General features: G+C 36.7%; 1 protein-coding gene across 4 annotated transcripts in view; it reads left to right on the top strand.

The window, feature by feature from the left end:
- Positions 1-23,739, top strand: part of LOC108358517 (mucin-12) — a 142,750-nt gene that overhangs the window by 31,202 nt on the left and 87,809 nt on the right. For all 4 annotated transcript variants that reach the window (XR_001846789.1, XM_017609916.1, XM_017609918.1 and 1 more), the window contains exon 3: positions 921-3,254. Coding sequence is in view for 3 of the 4 variants with exons in the window: in XM_017609916.1 (XP_017465405.1) it covers positions 921-3,254 (2,334 nt within the window). In the remaining variant the exon portion in view is untranslated. The remainder of the gene's footprint in view (positions 1-920; positions 3,255-23,739) is intronic.

Raw genomic sequence — 23,739 nt, 5'->3', positions numbered from 1 at the left:
CCAGGTAGTTATGCATTTTAACGTGGCGGGACCCAAACCCAGTGCACGCGAAGTTTTACGCCTTCTCACTTTAGCTCGCTCCCAAACGCGTGTTTGGTCGCTACCCAGAGTATACGTGGATGTAAATATCTGTACAGTCTCGGGTCCAGCGGCTATTTTACGTGACACTGGAGCTTGGCCTTCAGCTCATGCCTACTGACTTGCCTAGGTGACGGCTCTGCATCAAACATGTATGTGTTCGGCTACTCACGGCTATAGCACTCTACTAAGAACTGCTTACTGAGCATGATGTTGTGCTCTCTTGCTGCGAGCCTTTGGATCTCACTGTGGATGTGATGTTCAGGCGACAACAGAAATCAACCCTTGGCTGTCCGGAGTGCTGCCTTATGGCGTTGTACTTGTGACCGGCGACCACACAGGCGTAGCATACTTTAGAACAGGCAGCTAATTGCTTTCTAAGTGCTGCCTGCGAGCGATTTGAGAACTTTGTTGCAGCTCTGCACTTCATTGGTAATTTTGGCTGTGTGCGCCGAGAAAACGAGCAGATTACTTCGAGTTGGTTCACCGTCGACGTGGTAGCATAGGGTAGTATGAAGGTTAGAAAGTTTTTCAAAACCCATCCACAGTGAACGTAAAACCGGTTTTAATATGGGGCAGATTTGTAAGCCGTACACCGTGCAAGGGTTTAGCAAGGCTTAGTGACTCCCTCAAATATCTAGTTCGTGGTAGGCACTCAACAAATTTTTTTAGTTTTCCGACACTGATTTAGAAATTTCGATTACTGCTAGAAACCCACGAAAAGTCATATTTCAAAAACACACAAACGAAAATTCAAAACAAAAATACAATTATAAATCAATTTATATTCACTTCAATGTCAAAATTAACGAATTTCTTCTTGTTCCATTCGTTTTCCGCAGGATTCCTCACCAATTCACAATCTGGCCAACACAAAGAAACAACACCTCAACCACTACCAACACCATCGGTCCACAAACAACTCTTCAACGGCGGTGGACAATGAAACCGTTGCGCTGCTAGAGACGCGCAACCAAGTCAACATACAGGCGCAGCTGCATACGCAGGCCAACAGTCAGAGCCACAGTGGCAAGGATGGCAGCGTTGGTGGCAACGGCATTGGCATCAGTATCGGCGGCAGTGGTGTTGGCACCGCCATCAGTCGCGCACAACAGAAACACAGCGGCCAAGCGAGGCGTGCAAATGGTGGTGCACCACCAGCGCCTACATCGCTTCCGTTGGCGAGCGCACACAATACCACGCTGCTCAATGAAATGGCCGCCAGCGGGTGTGGTGCGGGAGGCGTTGGCCTATCAACTAGTGCAGAGCAAACATCGGTACCGGTGAATGGATATGAAAGCGAAGGTGGATTGGTGAATTCGCTTAGTGGCACGCTGCCGCCGCGCAGGCGTATTGAGAACTTTCTGAAGTCTCTAGTGGGACGTAAGTCATCGAGCGCACGTACTAGCAGCAATTCGGGTAATAGCGGCAATGCGGACGCTTTATCAGTAGCAACATTGGCGAGTCGATCAGACAACATCGTCTCACATCAACCAATGCCCGCCTCTCCGGAAATAACTATTACGGGTACGCCATCAGAGCAAAATTTGGCGCTTATGCGTGATGCCGCGCTGGCTGGACGTCAATATAAGCAAGGGTTTGCAGCGGCATTGGAGCAGCGTAAAAGTGATTATAGTGGCGAAAAGTTGAACGTAAACGGCGCGATACAGGGTAGCAGTTCATCGCTAAATGTTGTGCAACAAAAGCTGTGGAACATGATGCGGCGCGAAGACAGCGCGGCCAGCTTGTACAACGAGAAGTCACATTCGATAGTGCAGTACCGTGGCTTGCGCAAGTGTGAGACTGTTTTGGCGCTGACGCGTCAAACTAATTCGTTGTGTTCGCCCGTTTTCGGTGGCAGTGCAGCAGCGCATCTGGGTGCGGGCGCAAAACACGGCAGTGGCGGCGGCGTTGCTCGACACAACAGCTGTAGCGCTGGTGGCGGTGCGAACGCCGGAAGCAGTGGTATGCGACGTACACACACCACCGGCAGTGGCATATACAGCGCAAGCGGCGTCGAGCAAATACGACCATTGAATCGGCTGCGCAACAGCGTTACGAGCATCAATGCTGCAGCGACATGTTCGCGTTGCTCTAGTCTACTCTCCTTAGCCGCTTCCAGTTCGCGTTATTCGCTGAATGTTACATCGAATGGTAGCGGAGGAGCGTTCATGCAAGCGCCTCCCTCCACACAAATGCCCACATCTGCATCACAGCAACAGCTGCAAGCGCTCGCAGCATCACTCGATTGCAAGCCACCAATACACTCATCACAACAACATCAACAGAAGCGCGAACGTAAAATTAGTAATGTAAGCAGTAGTCAGTTAAATAGTAATAATAATGTATTAGCTAGTAATCGCAATGCTGATGCAAACGCCGCGGAACAATGTGCCAGCGGCGGTGGCAGCAGTAGTGGTAATTGTTCCCGAAAGAGCTCCGCTGGCGCGCCAAGCACGCATAGCGCGAGCAGCATCACACCGCCGTCCAATATAACCACGGCTACGCTCACATCAAGCATCACATCGCCGCACGCCAGCACACCCACCACACCTACAGCAACAGCAACAGCAGCAGCAGCAGCGACCACAGCAACAGTTGCAGCAATCGTCGTCGCACCAGAATCACTAGTAGTCACACCCACCGCCAACTCACCGCACGCGCAGACAACAATGTCCTCATACGCCAGCACTAGCAACAGCAACACCTCAGGCATACTCGTCGATCTGCCGTCATCGCCAACATCCGCTGCCTCCTCGGCGAGTACACCGTGCACCTCTAGCTCCTGCTCATCGGCCACTACGCCCGCGCCCACCTATGCGTTGCCAACAACATCGCAAACATATCCCTTTACCATTACATCACTGCTGGCAATGTCAAAGGCGAACATGGCACACGATGTCGGACGTTGTGTCGATGGATTTGGTGAGGAAGATGATGATGATGCTATGACGGTAACAATGTCGTCGTCGGCTGTTAACGGCGTGCCGGGTGCTGATATGTCTGTGTCTGTCGTGGATGGCAGGCATTATGCGCCGTACGCAACAACACCAGCGCCAGCGATACAACCGATGAAGCGTTTTCAGCCGTTCACTTGCAAGCTGTGTCTAATTGATGTGGAAACGCAGGGAGAGGCGACAACGCTGCAGTTGTGCGGTTGTGAATTTTGCACTGAGGTAAGTCAAATTTAATTATTTTCTTATAATGCTTTTTGATATCTGATACAACCACGGATTTGTCTTTTTCTGTTTAGCAATTGGAAAAAGAATATCTTAAAAGAAAGATTTTATATACAAGTTTATTAGCCACGCGGCATTTCGACTCCAAAAATGTCTTTTTATGTGCCCTATTTAGCAGCAATTCGGTTTGGTGTCACTGGTAGACTCTTTAACGAAAATCGCTAACAAAAAACAAAAGAGCTTAATATAGGCAAATAAATACTTATGCTGTGTACAAATTGCACATCGGCAGCAGGTTTTTCGACTCGGAAACCGATATTGCTACTGCCTCCCGTACCGCCCCCTATCACGACCGCAGCCTTCGGACTTTTTTCAATTGACAAAACACCAAAATTATAACCCGCCATCTTGTCTGGTAGCAGCTTCACTATTTCCCTGAAAACTATGCTATAAGATGGAGTCAAAACCTGATGATTCTTCAAATCACTTAACCCTAACCAATTTCTTGGTTGCTTCTGGTGGACTGCAGAGTATTCATTAAGAGTGGATTCAGCTCGCGCCATATCATCCGCCGTCTGATACATTCTTAAAACCCAGACTAATTTAGAGTAGTCGTACTATTTAATACCTCCAGGCCCATCGAAATTCGAACACTTTTCGTTGAATAAAATAATTACTTTGACCTTAAGCTACAGTATGTTTTAAATTTTTTCTTTATTTGTAGTGAAATTAATATGCGAAAACTATTTTAAAAGTTTAAGCACATATTTTAGCTGTTATTGTGTCAAAAAATCCATTAAAAGGTCGCAAGAACGGAAAAATGGCTTGAAATTTCTTTAAAAAAAGTTCCTGTTTAGAGGTCAAAAAAAGACAAGAAATAAAAGCTTTTATTTTGATGGTAATTTTAGTTCCAAATCTTACACTGTGCGCCGTCAATTTTTTAATCGTCACGATGGTGTAGATACCTTGTGCTCTTTGGGCCTATTCTGACTCTTTTCAGTCCCGTCGCGACGCCTCTTTTTTGGCTGAGTTACATGTCAAACCGAATTTCGAAAAAATAAAATCAAATAATTTCTCTTGTCGCTTTTTGACCTTCTTCATAGAAAGCTGCGTTTGTTCTTTTAACTTTAAGCTGCTCTGGTAACTTCCGGCATCTGAAGCGCAAAGGTCTTGATTCATGGTATCCAATTTTCATCTAGCTGAAATAACGACATGTAGTCGGTCTACAAAGTTCGTCTCTAACTTCGTTCCGTTATCTTTGTTTAATGCCATCTTACTATGCGGCCTATGTTGACTTATTATGATTTTCATTCGGTGCCACAAAATAATCCCATAAGACTGGGTCGCGTGCGGAAAAATAAAATTATTTCCATGTCATTTTCAATCATAAATACATACATATGTATAAGGAGATATAGGTTGATTCAATAAGATCGCAGATGTTCGCAATGGAGCCATTGTTTCATGCATTGTAAGGCAAGTGGCGCCGCCCTATGTATTGAAACCACACATTTTACAAGTCTGTTTCATCTAATTCAGGACATTTTAGTTTTCGAAGAAGAATGGTCCGATGATTCCGCTAACCCAAAAACCACACCGAACAGTGACTCGTTGTGGGTGCATAGTTTTTTTTATTGCAGTGGGTGTGGATTAGGTAAAGATGTGTCTCATCGTTCATGATGATTTTTTTTTTTTAATATTTCGAGCACTTCTACCCGTTATTCAACCGAGTATCGCTCCATCACAAAATTTTCGAAGACCTGTAGTATCAATTGTCTTATATTTACTTAGATATCGTCGGTGATGCTGTAAAACGCTCTATGTCACTTATTACCTCTGGTGCTGTATGATCTGTTATCTGTATCTGATCGCTTCTAGCAATCGTTCATCGTCATCAGCCAAAGGTAGACAGTTTTGTCATTCGCTTATTAGGGTGTAACGATTTTCACATCAGGGCATAAATTTATACTAACACTTCCAGATTAACTACGAAAAACTTACTACTAAATACAATAATCTTCCCTTAGGCAATGACATTGGCGTGTAAACCTCCTTTTCGAACCCTTCATTAGCCCTGCAAACTTAAAGTTATCAAAAGGTACACTAAATCGATTAAAGTTCACTTACAATGCCGAATAAATTAAGTTCACAAATCTAAGGAAACTCATTTCAAATCTATATTGTCATTCATTAATTTACACCAAATTAAATTTCAAAGCAAAGCACCGCTAACACTAACATATAAACCAACTCAAGCATAAACAATCAAACACATATACATATACATATGTATGTACATATAAGCTTAGCCTTTGAGCGAGAAAATCTCCAAAATGACAAAATGAAAATGCCGAATACTACACAATCAAATTCGCATTTAATTGCACCTTGAAGAGCAATTAATGTCACACAAAAGCCTGCTGAGTGGGGAATGAGAAAGATAGACACGACGGATTGTCGAAGGCATCAACAATTCAAGAGTGCTTAGCAAATATGGCTGGCATACAATAAACAAGCGTAAGCAAAGGTACATAATAGGGTGGTTGACTCGATTTTTCCAAAACGGTTTCCGCCGGTTTTTTGAATATCTATAGGTGGTTGCTTTTGAAATATTTATTTTTTGAATATCGAATAAATCGGGTTTTTATCGAAAAACCGGGTTTTTTCATTTCATACAAATTTTGACTAGAATTACAATTTTGAGTTTTTCGAAAGGTACCAGGTTATTTGGGAAAGAACAGATCATACTTGATCCCAATGAGCTTCTCCTCCAATACGTGCTCCGCTTTTTGATATTGTGACACAAATGGAGAGATCTTCACTTTAACTTCACCACCGAATGAGTTGTTTTTTATGGTAGGAGTACACTCGGAGGTTTGCCATTGTCTGCCGAGGAGCGATCTCTATTTCAAACAAACTCTTTTTGAAGTTGCTGGGCGCAGAAATTTAATCATGGACCTACCGATTGGCAGAATGCACCTCTAAGCACTCGGCTAAGGCGGTAAAAACACTACGCAAATTCGAAAAAAGTCAGAAAAAATGCCTAAAGTATGTATTAAAAAAAAGTTGAGATAAGATAAAAGCTATCTTTACTGTTAATAGTTTTATTGCAATTTTTGGTCATCACTTCATACCAACAAGAACATTTTCACTGTAAGATAACTTTGTAAAATAAAAGCGGTTTATCCGGGTTTTAGTAATTTCAAAATGCTGGCCCGGGTGTTTTTCAAATTGCAATTTTTCGCATGACTCAAAAAGCGGTTTTTTAAAAAGGAGAATAATTGAACACCCTAGTGCAAAAAAAAAAAAATGTATTCGCTTGGCCAAATTTGCTTGAGGGTGTGTGTGAAAAAGGTGAATTCCTAACAACGTTGCCAATTGCAGTTGCACTATTTGTCTCCCAGTCAGAAAAATGGGCAGCTCTTCTAAGTAAACACTTTCAGGTTGGTATTTTCCGAAAAGACCTTTTCATTGGAAGCTGTTTAGAAGGCAGATGAGAAGGTGTACTTCTAAAGCAAAAAAAAAAAAAATCACAGTTGACTAGAGAATTTTCAACTGTGTTTTTATTATATCAGGTAATTTTTAGATTTGAAAAGGTAGCTGATTCAGAAGGTTCGAAAGTCTGGGTATTCCCTAAAAATATAAGATAAAATCGAGTGAAGAGTTGAGAATTTTGCCGACTGGCACGTACACAAATTAACTGCATCACTCCTAACGCACATATATACATTTATATATCCCTAAGAGACACAGGCACATAAATCCGTACGCATGTATGTATGTACATACGCACATCCAAATGCACTTGCATGCGTGGCAGCAAGTCAAATATCCGACAGCACTGACAGTCAGGCAAACACACCCGAGCAAGCAAGCTGTGTAAGTTTGACGTTTAGCAAGTTGATTTGGTTGGATTAAGCATTCACCTGCTAGCGATAGGATAATTTGGCCAACGAACAGAGGCAAAAGCTCTTGTGTAAACAAATGAGTGAAATGAGGCTGCCGACGGCGGTTATTTTTGCTTAGTTATGCAGCGTAAAATATGGCTGTGCCAACGCCAAAAATCACTGAATCCAACGCTTTTGTATTCTGTGCGCCAAGTAATAAGGTTTTGAGGGGTAATAACCAACTGAGCAAAATTTGCGATATTTTCGAAGGAAAATCAATGTGTTCAAACTCGATGTTTAAATTGTTCGTGGGTAGAAAGATAACTGTCATTTAGGAGCTCTGAGCTAAGAGCATCTACCGAAATAGTCCCGAGAATCCCAAAATAGACCCTAGAGTCCTGTAGTAATCCTGAAAACCTCTAAAAATCCTGTATTATCCCAAAAACACGAAGAACCCCGAAGAATTGTAGGTGTAAAAATCTAGCGCACTCAAGTGTGGATGTAAGAAAATAATATTTTCTAGATGCAATTTGGCTTACCCCTCATATAAGGGCATTTAGGGGTATGTAGTATTTGACGGAACATTCAAATCGTAAATCGTTTTGTATCAATATGAAAAGCAAACACTACCTATTTTTTCAGCCCAAAAATATATCAGAGAAACCTGGTTACTTATGTTTCTTTAAAACATATAATTTTTTGTGTTTTATTATAAAATGCATAAGCGGTTTTTACCCAGTCAGAAAAGTTGAAATCGACCGTTCATAGAATGTTGAGAAGGTAATGAAGTTCATAAAATGAACTGAAATAAATAATGTGATTCATAAAAGATACCAAGGAAAAATGTATACGCATAAAAGTTTTATTAAGAATCATATTAGATTACCACAAAACACTTTGATTTCATTTAAAATTTTATTTTTCATGCAATTTCGTTTCGTTGTCCTTTTCAATTTAAATAATTCACTTACATTTTCTACTTTGGCATTTTGTTTGCTGCCAATCACATAGCTCTCACGTCCAATGCAAAATCTGTAAGTAATACTTTACCTACTTTAAGTTTTACAAACTCTTACAACAATTGATTGATTTTCTCATTAAACTTTACCAATATTACGTTTCCATTTATAACTAACGCAAATTGCAATCGGGAAAGCAATCAACTTGCCACAATGCACGTTGCATTCCCAAGTAGGTAGAAGCTCCATAGTACCTACAAAAAACTGTTGCAGTAGTAAGTAGCAATAAAAGCTAAGCAAGAATGACCAAAACTTGCGACCACATCGAGTTGGTATGTTGGCAGCTACAGCAACAAAAACAACAACAAGTATTACAATCTCCCATCAGCATCATCATCATACGCATCAGCCATAATAATGACCAGCGTTAGCATCATGGCAGCCAAGTCACGCTTCTATCCACCTGACCACGCACAGTGTAGCATTCCAATGCGTAAGGTGCCTAAAATAAAAAGTATTTTAAATAAAGCCCAATTTCTGTATTCACTTCGTACAACCTGCGCCTTTATTAAGTAAAGGAGGTGTTTTATGCGGTGAATGGAATTTGAAAAGTTGATTAAATCGTGGAAAAATTAATTTGTTATGTGAAAAATCATCGAATTTCATCTGATTTAAATTAAAAAGATTACAAAAATGTAAGAAAGATAAAGTATGGATGAAATTTGAATTAAGCTCAGCGAAAGTGGAAAGTAACAAACATTTATTTACACATATTATATAACTTAACTTTGTTATTCGACATACTATATAATCCCAACTCTATCCCTAACGCGTTGGTGTGCATGCCCAATTATCGCTATCGCTGGTGTTCGCTTAGCTAAAGGCTAATTCGTGACTTGACGAAATATTGAGTGAATAAAGCTTTTTTGGCTTTAATTAAATTTGAGTGCTTTCTACCGATAGAAATAAACAAGTTATTTGTGGATACCACGCAACTACTGCCTTTTACCCAAATTTTATTTGTTTTATTTTTTTCATATCTTTTTCATATTTTATTCGAATCTCAATCACAATCTTAATCTTAGTCCTAGTTACATTCTCAATCCCAATCTCAGTCTTAAGCTAAATCTTAATCTCAATCCCAATCTCAATCACAATGTCACTATTAATCTTAAATTTAGCCCTAATATTAGTCTTGGTCTTAATCTCAATCCCAATGTTAACATTAAACCCAATCTTAATCTCAATTTCAATCCTAATCTCAATCTCGAACCCAAATTAATTTTAATCTTAATCTTAATCTGGTTCTCAATCTCAGTCTTAATCCCGATCTCAATACCTATCTTAATCTTAAATTTTACCTTAATCTTTGTCTTAATCTTTATCTATATCTTAATCTTATTCTTAATCTTAATTTTACTCTTAGTCTTAATTTTAATCTTAATCTGCTTCTCAATCAGAGTTACAATCTTAACCTTAATTTCAATCTTAATCTGGTTCTCAATCTCAATCTCAATCTCAATCTCAATCTTAATATTAATATTAGATAATCTCTTAATCTAAATCTATTTCTTAATCTTAATCGTATTCTTATTCTTAATTTTAATCTTAATCTTAATTTTAATCGTAATCTTAATGTGGTTCTCAATCTCAATCTTAATCCCAATCTCAATATTAATTTTAATCTTAGTCCCTATCCTAATCTATATCTTAATGTTTATCTAGGTCTTAATCTCAATCTCGATCTGAACCTAAATTTTAATCTAAATCATTCTCAACTCCCTGCCATCCTTTCCTGTCGATTTCTGGTTTCCTTGGAGTTTGCCATTAGATCTCCACGATTGTGACACTTTTCTGTTACAACGATGATTGAATTTACACCAACCGATCGCAAAGAAGTTACACTGTGCAACGCTATCTGCGAGGGTTGCTACTTAATTAGGTGTGGAGATATGGCAATGCTAATGCGAATATATCAAACCAGACAATTATAAAGGCAAACATACTTAAAATGTTTTGTCATACGAATGCGACAATTTTCTTAGATTTGCGACGTGAATTAACCCAACAGAAACGTACTTCGAATTTTGGTGGTGAAGCCACCGTCCTTTGTTGGGTTTCCGCACTTTGCTACAGGACGAATTCGGATCGCCTTTTCTTGGAATAACTTCACATTCCATAAGATAAAATGTAGAACAGTCCCTATTTGTCACACCCAATGATTTATTCTTATTTACGCAGCTCGAAAATTAATTGTGAGGTCAACTTTTTTCGACGCATTAAGAATCGATTAATGCTTCTAAATCATATGCTTTGGAGGGGTACCTCAATCGGAGTGGAAAAAGTGCTTCGAAATTTGTTTCAAACGCAAGAAAAGTTGCACTCGTAAATATTTGCTTTGATTTGTCTATCTCAACACTTAAGTGGCTACCCTCGTAAAACACAATCACCCCATTCACTACATACACTACCAATCATTTTACCCAAGGTAAGCTAAGTATATCTGCAATGCATTTGAAATTGAAGCAATAAAATGCTACTTTACCGATTCCTTTCACTGTGAAAAAAAGGTGGAAAATATAATCGAAGGAGGAATTCTTATGAAAACCCATGAATGAAAAGCCAAACACAATGCCAACACATCTGTGCAGTTAAAAAGTTTTGGTTGCACTGACGGGTGGGTTCACGCACGCATGCACGCACGCAAGCCATTTATATACAAAGTCATAGTCACACATGTATGTAGTTGGCTTCGCAAACACACACACACACACACATACCCAAATGCATATAGGAAATCTTTTCTAATAAAATGTGTTGTGAGAGAATATGCTCGACTTCGAGAAGTACTATAATGCATTGTGGCATGTGGACGTGCATATTGTCATGTTGCAATCTTTATTAAATTGTTATTTTTATGCGGCAATAAAATGTGTTATGATATTTGTTGGTGATTGTGAGAATAAATATTAGATAAGTACAACTAAACCCACACATACACACATATGTATGGATGTACGTTCACTAGGCGACATATGAAACTGTTCACCTTGTTCTAATATAATATTCACAATTATTTTCATGAAAATTTTTTTGCACAAATTTTGTATGCAAATATAGATCATTCTATAGTAATATAAACTATATAAATAAAAGTTTCACACTTTATATAAAGTTCTCGAAAATTCAAAAATGTTCATCAAAATTTTCAACATTTTATTCAGAATTTGTATAAAATTTTCGAGTGTGCACTTTTTTTAGTAAATTTTAGTATATCAAAGCTCTCTATATTTGAAATATATATTAGGGTTATCCTTAACATATCAATATCATTGGGCAGCCCTATTATTTTGTTCTCTGTACAAAATAAACACATCGCCGAACATTTCAGAATTAAAAAGAAAATTAGGGGTCGCCGATGTCAGGTTTAAAAAATTTTATTTTTTTTTTTATCGCAAAAATTCGACAAAATTTTAACTATATCAAATTTATCAGATTTCAAGTCAAAATTTTGCTGAATTTTTACGAATTAATTTTTATTTTTTTTTAATTTTTTCAAACCCTGGAAGCGACTTATAAATTTTGTTTACTTTTAAAGTTTTCTTGATTGCTTTTAATTTGTACGTAGAACAAAATAAAGGGATGCGTCATACAAAAATTAGATTTCAATATTTTAAGTACGACCCTACTGTGAATGTACTGAATATTTTGCGAAAGTTCGCCGCGCTTTTTTTTTTTAAGCATTTTGTGCTTTCTCAATTTTATTTATTTATTTTTTTGAAATTTTAAATATAATCATCTTCAATTAAATATTTTTGGTTTCATTGAGAGATGTAAGGTTTTCCTTCGGAGAAGTACGCTCAGAGGTTTGCCATTGCCCGTTCAGAAAATACCGCTATGTATTAGAAAAAACTTATTTGGATGTTAGTTCGATTAAGAACTAACGAACGGCTGCGGTAGCCATTAGCATTTATTGCCTGTGGTATATATATATTTATTTTTTTCATTAAAAGGGAACTTAAATATTGCAAAAAATTCGATTTCCCTTATAGTAGGTACACCAATTCGGAATCGATTGTTTATATGTGTATGTATATGGATATGTATTCTCATATTCGATTCTTCAGTTAGGAATTCGTGTAAATGGTTGACAGTTTACGTCTTTGAGCAGAATTAAAGCCATACGATACTTAATTCTGTTAAAGCAGATGTTGACAAATACCATCCCAATGAAAATGAAAACAATTTCACAAGTATTCCTATATTTTAGTATGCCACCCCCTAACCCCTAAGTTAAACATCACATTTCTATGCACTCGGGTGCTTGCTTAACTGCAGTTATAAAATCAAGACTGCTTTAAAATTTATTAGCTTAACACAAAGGCGAAAATGCTTGCTACACCGAAATTCGAAAACATTCCTGTATACACACACACACGACGTTTATTTGATATTAACTTTTGTTTTACATACAACACTGCAGCGCCACATAAATGCCGTCGACTCCTTTATTTGACGTTGCTAAATTATGTGTTGCAGCAAGGCGAAAACAAAACAAAAATAAATTACGTAGAATATTCAACATGCAGCGACCGATGCAAGGTGCATTTGCAATATATACCAACTCCCGCTCACACTCGCGTAGGACATCACCAGCTGCACTAAGTATGTACAACTTAAATTATCCAGCAAACAAAAGCTACTGGCACAATCACTGTGGCTGTGAAAACGGGCTGGCCGGAAGGTAAGGTAAACAGACGAGGGCCTTGGCCTGGCAAGTTGCTTGTTCCGGGCGGCTGTCTGCCTAAGCAGTGAGCAAAGCTAATTTCCTACACCTAATTCCACAACAAATTTTGTTGTGTGCCATAAATAAATTAACGCACTGACGCGCAGCAGGTGGTGGACCAGGTCAGCATGTCTTACTGTGCCGTGCGCTTGCTGTGCGACTTTCCAAGCAGATTTGCAGTTCAAGCTGTGAGTGGGAGTGTGTGTGTGACTTTGAGTGGCGGTATAAGTAGTATGCTGGCGCGTGCAGTGCACTGGGCAGGTGTTTGAATGAAGGACACGCTAGGGAATAAAGGCAATATTCTTCAAGGAGACGAGCGGGCAGGCATTGAGGTTAGCTTCATTGATCGCAAATGTTTACTACATAGTTTCGTCTTTGTTAAGATAATAGAATATAAAATTGGTCGTATTTGTATGTAAAGAATATTGAGATCATATTGACCCTAATGCATGGCAACACATTTCACTTAATTGCACATCAAATAGTTTCATTTAGGAAAAACTATTTTTATTATCATCGATTCCGTTGACTAGGGCCAGGTTGAATGTAAGTATATAAACAAACAAATATTTATTGATGCCAAAATTTGGTGTTAAGGCGGCTTTGGCCAATGGTTACCATCTTTTACTACCTATGTAACATAAACGACATTCAGATCACGAATGCTTTTTGAACGCAGTGGGCTTCTACTTTTGAGCCAACTTCGGAAGAGGTTTTGTGGTATGCAACAAGCGCTTTGGGCATGATTTTGAGTGCCATCAACTTAATACTTAAAATAAATTTGTATATGTAACATTTGAGAAGTGCACATAATTTCTTATATGCAGCTTTTTTACATACATATGTACATATGTCTGTGCGTTAATATTCGTCACGTACCTTTATGTGCGGGCGTTTAGACCAGTGGAAATTGAAAAGTAGCACGTCTATTCTGCTGTTTTTAAGCTTTTTACATGGCGAATACTGACCTTGGTCGTCACAGATCTATGCAAAAGAGTGACAATTTCAAATATCTTCAATTTAACTAGTTTACTATTAACTTAGCAAACGAGCTTTAAGTCTATGTTTCTGGAAAGCGCCATTACATTCTGGTCACCATCGTGGATCAAAAAAAGTGCAGAAATAGCTTTTATTCTATGTGCGCTCATATAAAATCTACAGAGAGCTTTAAAAATCTTTCTAAAGTTTCATGATCATACATAGCTATGCTTCAAGATTTTTCCCTCTGAAGTAATATTTTTATCAGTTCGAGCTAAGTGGGATTTTTCCTATCTTAAGTAAGTCATCTCACTTAAGCTGACCTTAGGAGGCTCTTCCTTCTTTACGTGATTTTATCTTATTGTATGTAGAAAAGGCCTAATTTACAATGGATTTATGCGCCAACGTGAAAATCCCACCTTCTTTATTGTCTTATGGTGGATGGCATACCTTACTCCACTTAACTAAGAGTACCTCTTACTTTGCTACTCCTTGCTAAATACTTCTTAGCGCCGTGGAATTTCAGTTACCCCAATGGTTCATTCGCCTTAGTATTCCTTGCGGAATTTAAAAATTTTTACTTCTAAGCAATGTTGCACAATTTATTGCCACAAATCGCATTCGAATGCTATGAATTGAATGAATTTCAGTTACCCCAATGGTTCATTCGCCTTAGTATTCCTTGCGGAATTTAAAAATTTTTACTTCTAAGCAATGTTGCACAATTTATTGCCACAAATCGCATTCGAATGCTATGAAGTATCACGCCCAACAGTGAAACGCCCTCAACTTGCCTCAAGTGATTTCGTAGTTTTACTTGCCGCGCACTCTACTCACTCCATTTTCTTTGCTCATTCTCACCTCTTCCACATGGTCTCCTTCTTACTCCTCTGTCTTCCGTGTCATTTGAATCCTTGAGACCTCTTAGCAAATCTGCCGAGGATTTGGTGTACAACATGCAACGACACAACACAAGAACACAAGCCCAACTTAACACATAAGCGAACTTACATACATACATGTTTGTATGCATTTATGTGCAAATTTTTGTCCACTTGTATGCGTATATTGCTACATTAATACATACATTTGCATACTGTGAGACGTGCCTGCTGAATCTTTGGGCTTTCAGCTTTCAAGTCTAAGTACTTTGCTGAAATGAAGTTGAATGCCGGCCGAGTGTACGTGTCTATCTTAGCATACAAGTATGTAAGTACAAATGTGTAAATAAGTGCAAACATACACTTATGTAGATTTAAGACAACCTTCGAAGCCTGCTTTGCATGTATGCGTACATGCCTACATATACATGCATACATGCATACATACATAAGTATGTGGGTATATTCACAATTTGAATTTAAGTTATTTTGCTTAATTTCAAGAAATTCTTCACCAGCTCGTATTTCTCGTGAAATAAATACCTGCAATACAACCACATTCACGTACTCGCACATACACACTCGCATATACATAAATAAATATTCATGCATTCTCGCAGAGACTCTCACGTGAATTATTTGCCACTACCTTTCTCGTCTAAATTTAATGAGCTGCGAACGTGTCGGTGTGGCATTCCTAGCAGATAAGACATCCGTTGCTGTGCGCATATTTCTCATGGAAGGAGAAAGAAAATTTCATTACTCTGGCAGTTCATTTGTTCGAATTTCGGGTGAAATAAATTGTGTTGCTATTTTCAAGTTTATAAAATCCGCAACGTACTCAAATTTGGAATTTAGATTTTTGTTTATGTGTATTTCTGAATGATGCTTAAATTTAATTTTTGTACCATTCACTCGACATATTTAATTATGGTACTTGTGTGATTTTTTGTGAATTTTTGTGAGTTTACAGCTCAATTGGATTTATAATTTACACTAAGGTCTGCGCCGAATAAATGTGTCTGCTAAATAGGTGAAAATATCTTTTGAACCAGCACGTTTTTTAATTAGTTATGTATGTATGTATATCCTTTTATTTTTTTCATTATATGAAAATTACACAAAATCGTAAAAAAGCAATATGTCCGTCACCTAAGTGAAAGGTCGACCTATCTCGGCAGCCAGCTTGAAAACGCCCTATTCTAGCTGAAAATATGTACATTGAAAATGAGCTGATATAGGGCGTTTTTGAATCGCCAGCTGAGTTTTCCCCGATGTATGTCTTGAGGTTTAACTTAATGTATAGAAGAAAAAATTAGAGAGTTGCTACCTGTTTGCATATTACAGTTTAAGTAAATTGATAAGATACATAAATATAAAAGAGTTTTAAAAAAGCTCATAGCCGAAAAATTTTTCTGAAGAAGGCTGCCACCTGTTTGAAAATTTTACTTTAATTAAATTAATAAGATAAATTAAATATTGCAGCATGGGTATCAAATTAAACAGGTTTAGCAAAGTTTACTGCCGGAAATATTTTTGAGGGGGTTGCCACCTGTTTTAAAAATTGTATTGGCCAAATCCAACTCAAATCAGGCAGGCTGATAACTTCACATCGTAGATTTGCTTGCCGTTGAAATATTTTGAATGATAAAATCTATAAAAAAAGTTTGTTTTGCCTACCTTTTTTTCCTTTTTAAGATATATAATTTTGTCTTCCTAATTCTTTTTTTAGGTGGCCCGGCTTTTATTGAAAACTCGTTTGAAATTTTCAAAAACCTTTAAAATTACAGAATGGCGGCCACTTTTGTAAAAACAAAAACAGTTATTTTTCTCGAAAAAGTCAACATTTTACAACGAACTTTTACCAAAATGAGGAAGAATTGATATAAGTTTGAAGCGGACTAAACCATTTTTAAAGCCAGAAGAACTTTTTTTTCCAAAATGATTTTTATTATAAATTTTTTTTTTGGCTAATATTATAAATATCATATTAATCTTATACTTTTATTACATATTTAAAAATTAATTTTTTACCAATTAATCACTTTGTGTTTCATTCTGAATAATTACGCTACAATTTTCTGCAGAATCTCTATGCAACAGCAATCCTTGAAAATAAAGTATACAAAAATTTACATAAATTTATAAAACATATTCAGACGGAGGAAATACGAAAAGGTAGAGAAGAAATAACATTTAGTTAGCGAGTATTTGCTAGTTATTTAAAAAAAAAGGTTTTAGGATAGTAACTTTTTTTGAAGTAAACTTTAAAGCTCACTTTATATTTAAAAGTTTGATTAAAACGAAAGCTACATATGTAAAGTTAAGCATTTCTATTAAAAACTTATTTAAAACCGATAATAAAATTCTTTACTTTAGGCACAATCATAAACTTTAATGCGACCTTTAAATATAAGGTGAACTTTAAAGTTACAGGTTATTTGAGAAGACGGCTCTTAATTGTTCAGAAACTCTCTTTCGTCTATCAGAACATTAACAATTTGGTTATTTGTTCTTTGATCAGGGGATACCCAAATGGCTTTGTGGATGTTTCGATGCTGGTGTCTGGTACTACTAACAGCCATGTTCCGTGCCGCGGCGAACTCGATCATCCACTCTGCGTTGTCGGAAATGTTGTAATAAACGCTAAATTCTCCAGCTGTTGGACCAAATATGCCTTCTTTGCTCACCCTGCCATTACAGTCGCCAATCACGATTTTAATATGGTGGCGGGGGCAGCGCTCATACCCTTCTCCTAGGCGCTCATAGAAAGCTCCGAGGTTGTTTTTGTCTTCTCATTGAAACCTGTTTTAATGTGGCGAGTTCCAAGTCCAGGGCTCACCACCGAGTGGCAAATTACGAGCGAGTTCAATCAAATCGTCCGTCATTTTGGATTCGCAAAAACGCGAGTCATAATTTAAAATTACAAATTTTTACTGAAATTTCAAGAAAATAACCAGTTTTTTTTTTACCTGAATCATTTTGGAGAGGCAACAAACAACAGTTTGTTTTGGTAACTATGCCCTGCAGCTTTCTTTGTCATCAAAAACAAAACGATAAAAAAATGCTTAAATTGTTCTTCAGTTTTTGCCACCTCAACTCAAATCATTTATTGTGGGCAAATAAATCTGCTTCTATTCATAATAAATATATGTACATACATTTGTATTTTCCGAAACTTTCATTTCATATTTAGATAGTTCATTTTTTTTGTGAATCTTTGCTGCCATAATTTTTGCAACGTTTCATTTTAGCAGACATTTATTTTCTGCTAACATTGCTTTGAGTATGTCAGCATTTTGTACGGTGATGCCATCATCAAAATGTTTTGATTCACTGATTTGACAAATTTGTCAATCTCTGCAAAAAAGTAATATGCACTACAAAAACAAAAAGCTTTAGGATAAAATAGAATTTTACGTGTGTGTGTGTGTGCTTTTTTTTATATGCTTTGTGGACAAAATAACTAAGCTAACGAATTTATGGCCTTAATAGGACCCATTTAGAAAAATTTGTATTGCAAATTTGAAAGGTGTCAGTGGGCATTTGAAATCTTACATGTAAGTAACATGTAGAAAAATTTTGTTTCGTTAAAAATGTTATACCTTTTAAACCTTTTTAGATAAAAATTTTTTCTTGGCACATTCTTGTAGGGCATTAAATTCCAAATTAATTTGTCTATGTATATGGGTCATTTCCAAACGAAGTGCTATTTTTTGTCCACAACACAAAAATAAGATAATTACCAATGTCTGTTTATTGCTTAAGGAGTTTCAATTATTTCCTTGTTTTTATATCTTCGTGAAATAAAACTCTTGGAAAAGAAAAAAAAGAAAAATGTTAATATTTCCAGAATGTCACTTTTAGGTGATAAAGGATTTTTGTTCAAATGGCACATATGGCAAATTATTGCCGAAGAATGATTAAAAAAACAGCCTGTCCCCTAGAAAAAACTTCAAAAATAGCTTATGTGACAAATGAGATTCAAAGTGATATGAAAATGTTTAAAAATCATGCGTTTCACGTTAAAAATCAGTACAATGCTAATCGGTTAGTATACTTTTTTCTAACAGTGACATTCTGGAAAATATTTTACAAAAATGCAAAAAAAGAAAAAATAATAACAATTTTTAGAGAGCCTGAAAGCAGTTTCGTATTCTTAACAATTTGTCACGTCGGTAAACAAATTCAAAGGATAAATTTACTTATCTGCGCCTTGGTGCCAAAACAAAATATGAAAAATTCCATATTTTAACGGATTAAGTCAGTTCACTCAAGTCTTACATTTAGAACTGTATGTTTCACAAAGAGTTGGCTTTTTTGGAAAATTAGATCTGATTTTATGACCGCTCTCAAAAAAAATCACAAGAAATATTTTTCAATATACTATCCGTTGCTTGAAAAAGCACTTCGCTTTTGCTCTAAATTTTTTTGGAAAAATAAATACGCAAGCATTTTTACTTGAGAGCTGCAAACTGATTGAAGAAATTTTGATATTTTTGGAAATATCCCTTAAAAGGAACCAAAAAAAAATGTAGCCAAAACTTGTCTAAAGAAGCCGGTCCATTATTTCTGCCACCAGTGTATATCGATCTGCATCTTAGTTAAAGAAAGTCAGCAAATATAAGTTGGTAATATTTGTAACTTAGGAGAACTTTTGTTAATTCTGAAAGGTTTATCAGAATATTCCTTCAGAAATATGACGGATGTGAAGCCTTTCTTCCCATACTAATTTATTGATAAGCTCTACCTACTTGGCTTAGCGTCAAATTAGTTTTTCCGAAAAAAAAATAAAAATAAAAATCGAACTAGCAATGCACAAATGCATTCAAAACAAATACAGAAATGTGAAACAACATATTTTGTAAGTAGACGCATATGTACATTAGAGTGCATCGCTCTCCACACAAACAAAATCTTTACTGTTTTTCTATTGGGATTATGCAAATTATTATATTCTAAGACTTCCGCCAAGATATACGTGAAGTGGACTGATTTGAAAAAAATTTAGTTTTTTATACTTTTAGATATTGGCAAACTTAGTCCCTAGAAATATTTTTTCCAAAAATCACATTAGATGATAGAAGAGTTTAAAAGTAAATAGTCTGCATAGGTATATATTTATTTTTAATTTTATTAACGAAATCAAAATACTGAGATTTTTGGAGGTCTTCTCAAATCGGTCCAGCTCATGTAGATCTTATTTTCTTCTTAAATTTTTTGGCGAAGTTTTAAGATATAATATATTGTATAATTCGGGTGGAAACCCTGCAAGTTTTTTTGTTGCTGATGCACCCTAGCATACACTTGTATGGGTGTGCACCAGGGCGTATGTGTAGGCAGTTAGTCATTTATCATCTTCGCTCTGAATGCTGCGAACGCTCTACACTCATACATATGTATCTACATATGTACGTACATTCATGCTTGTTGTGTTTTCTATTATTGTTTTTGTAGTAGGTATTACGTGCATTATGTTGCTATATTGCGCGGAACAATTTGTCACAAATACTGTCTTTTTCTTTTCAAGCGCACATTCGCGTATATATACCTACTTAAAGGCTTAACACACATACATGGGTACATGGAAAAACTTATATGTATGTATGCATGTATAAAGGTATGCAAATACCTACACATACCCATGCTTATAGTGATGTGTTTACATATTGTGTACCATGCGTTGTCAAGGAAGCACGCATGAAAAAGCCCACCATTTCGCTACGACGACGCCGCAGCACATTAAACATGCCCCAAATACATCAGTATTGCAAGTTGCCAACGAAAATACAAGCAAACAAAAAAGCTAAACGTTAAGCTAACAACTTGCAACACTTTAACAACTCGAAACTGCCAACTGGCGACACCACTCATTGCTTCTGCGTAATTGAGATTTTTTGCGCATAAACGGCTGCCTTATTGTCGGCGTTGTTGGTTGTTTTTTTTTTGTATGCCGTTGACTGCCACAAAGAAATTAAAAGTGATCACTTCATATAGCTTAACTGCCAACTCGCACATGCCACACCCGGCAACCCTTTAGCCCACGTATCGTTGGTAACTCGGTTATCGCTTGTTATTGCTGATGGCACGCAAAAAGTTGCATATTTTCTTGTTTTGCTGCAAAAGTCTTGCGAAAGAAAAACGAAACGTATTGTTAGTGGGCGTGATGTTCTGGCAAGTAGTCCAAGTGGCATGTTGTCGCCACTTTTTTCTTGTTAATACATCGCTCGTGTACTTTTATTACCTTGGCAATATTTCCTCTTTGACTTTCATGTGGCGGTCAATGCTTGGCATGCATCATATTTTGTTGCCTACTTGAAGGCGCAAAACTTTACATATTACACTCATACATACTAAAGTGCATACATATACATATATGTAGCATGTGACTGATGAAATACATATGGGTTCCTACATTAGGGTGCATCACCAAAAAATTTGCGATTTTTTTACCGTTTTATAAAATCTATACTTATAGATACGGTGACCATATTAACCAACGCAAAATAAAGGACATTTTTTTCAAAATGATTTGGTAATACGTACATACAACTCGTCTGATAAAAGTACCTTACCCATATCTTAATTTAAATCAAATATTTACAGTTAATTGTATTATTTAATTGTACAAGTTCCCCTGCTGTAGCGAAAAAATGAAGCCAAATCCTTTTCAAGGACTTCGCCATCCCTTACTACCAAAATGCGTTTGCGATAATTCATACTGCACGACGAAGCCAGCACACAGTGGTTCAAAATTTTGAATTTAATGTTCATAATCCACCGAAACCTTCATTTTTCAACCAATTTTTACTAAAAAGCAAACAAAAAACTATTTAGTTTGGTGAACAATTTTTAAAACATTCCAAATTTTTTTTTGTGTATTTTTTTTTGTTTTGGAAGAACAATTGTTTTCAACTAGTTTTTGTTATGTAACATTTATTAACTGGAACAGGAGAGTACATTTTCTTCAAAATAGTTACTTTTTCTGCATTTTGCACAAAAATTTTAACATAATCAAATAAAAATTCAGAAATCAGGCTTAACTGGTCTCTTGCAAATATTGTAAGCTTTCATAAAAAAAATAAAAATTAATCAAATGAAATGAAAAATGATGGCTCCAGTGAAGTACGAACACTAAATGCCAGTTTTGAACCACTAAGCAGCAGGGGGTTTATTGTTCTCTTTCAGTGGAACTGGCAACTCAGCGTGCAACACCCAGGATGGGCACAACTTTCCCTGTGCTTTATAGATTGTACAAAGATAACCGATTAAATAGAAACTCTTAAGTGAGGTGCGAAACAAACTGGGGAAGGTTTTCATTATATTTTATAAGGAACATTTTTATTTTTTATATTCTCCGTTAAAAAAATACCTCTGAAAAATGTAGAGCCGATTTAAAGGATAGTTTAAGAAATAAAGGACAAAAGGCGTCCTTTATTTTGAAAAAAAAATTATAAAGGACAGGGGGTTAAATTAAAGGACTGTCCCTTAAAATAATGGACGGATGGTCACCGTACTTATAGACTTCCGCCAATATATTTCCAAAATCGCATTATTTTGATTCCGTTGCTAAAATTTTTAGACATTTTTTTGCACAACTCTTCCCTCATCTGAGGTGATTTTTTGAAAAAAATTGTTTTGAAAACTAATTTTGTTTATGAAAAACTCGATTTTTGGTGATATTTTCAAAACACGTTAATCTTAAATATTTTTCCGTAACATTTTGGGGGAAGTCTTATGGCCTTATTCATAAAAAATATAATAGGCTTAGAGAGCTCTGGAAAGTGACAGTTTCATACAAATTTATAAAAAAAAAGTCTTCTTTATTTTTTATGAATTTGGATGTTAAAATATAAACATCTTTATATTTCTGATGGAAATAGAGTAAGGATATATTTTCTTGTTTATGTAGTGATGCACCCTAAGGCACACACATACATGCGCAGATACATACATACATTTGCGTATGTTATTTGTACACTTCATTTCCCTTTACTTTGTTTCCTTACTGAATTTCATGCAAGTGTATGCAAGTTGTGGTGTGTGCCACATCCCATCATTAACGTTGTGATTAGTGTACTGACCTCCTTCGTATTTAATATGCATAAATCCTGCAAATATGAGGCAATTACTGTACTTTTCTTTCCAATTTTTTACTGTGCCTTTCGAATGCAAGAAAGAGAGTAAAAACATTTCACTTCTTGTTGCATATTTCTTTATCTCTTAGGTAGGCCGAGGCCTCACAGGATACACCGCATGCATTCGAAGTGTCTGCGATTCGTATATGTAGTAGATTTGCATACTTACAAGGTACTAATGAATAGTTAAAATCGGTGTATAATACCACATTTAGTGTTCGTTAAGAACTGGCAGGCATCCAGACTGGAGGTTTTTGGCACAGAGTTAGTTACTTTAATATTTTCATGTAGCAGAACGCGAGACTACGGCGTTAAAGGTATTTTGTATCCAAAATTCCCAAGAGACCTTCGGCTTCCTTAATAAATCCGAAAAGGGCCTTAGCATTGCAGTTATTCATTGAAAAAAGGTTCAACAATTGGAGCTTTAAAATTTAAAAATAATATTTGCCTAGTCAAAGCCGAACAATAATGCATTTTGAAGTCTGGTCGTCTTTAAGACAGAGTCGGCTTTATGACTGTGGTAGCACACATATCCGCTGCTTGGGAAATTGCTGTCAGTTGTGATCAGTTAGATACGCGGAGAGTAGCTTGATGTAATTTTAATTTAATAGAACCAAGCAACAAAGAGAATAGTAATAGAATAATATCCTTTTGTTGAAAGGGCCGCCTGTTTATGCCCCGCACCACTCTCCAGTACTTACCGCATTCAAAATTTATCCACTAAGGAATTATGACTCTCAAAGAAAACTAGCTGAGACCACAAAATAGTTCCGATCGAACAAAGTCATTTGAAGGTCCTTCTTGTGTTCGCTCATCCACGACCTCATTGCATTGGCAATTAAAACTTTGGTAC

The sequence above is a fragment of the Rhagoletis zephyria genome, unplaced genomic scaffold, assembly GCF_001687245.7.
Source record: "Rhagoletis zephyria isolate East Lansing unplaced genomic scaffold, Rhagoletis_zephyria_1.1 Rzeph_scaffold_00266, whole genome shotgun sequence".
Lineage (NCBI taxonomy): Eukaryota > Metazoa > Arthropoda > Insecta > Diptera > Tephritidae > Rhagoletis > Rhagoletis zephyria.
Note: the sequence above shows the minus strand (reverse complement) of the source record. Positions and strands in the feature narration are given on the sequence as shown.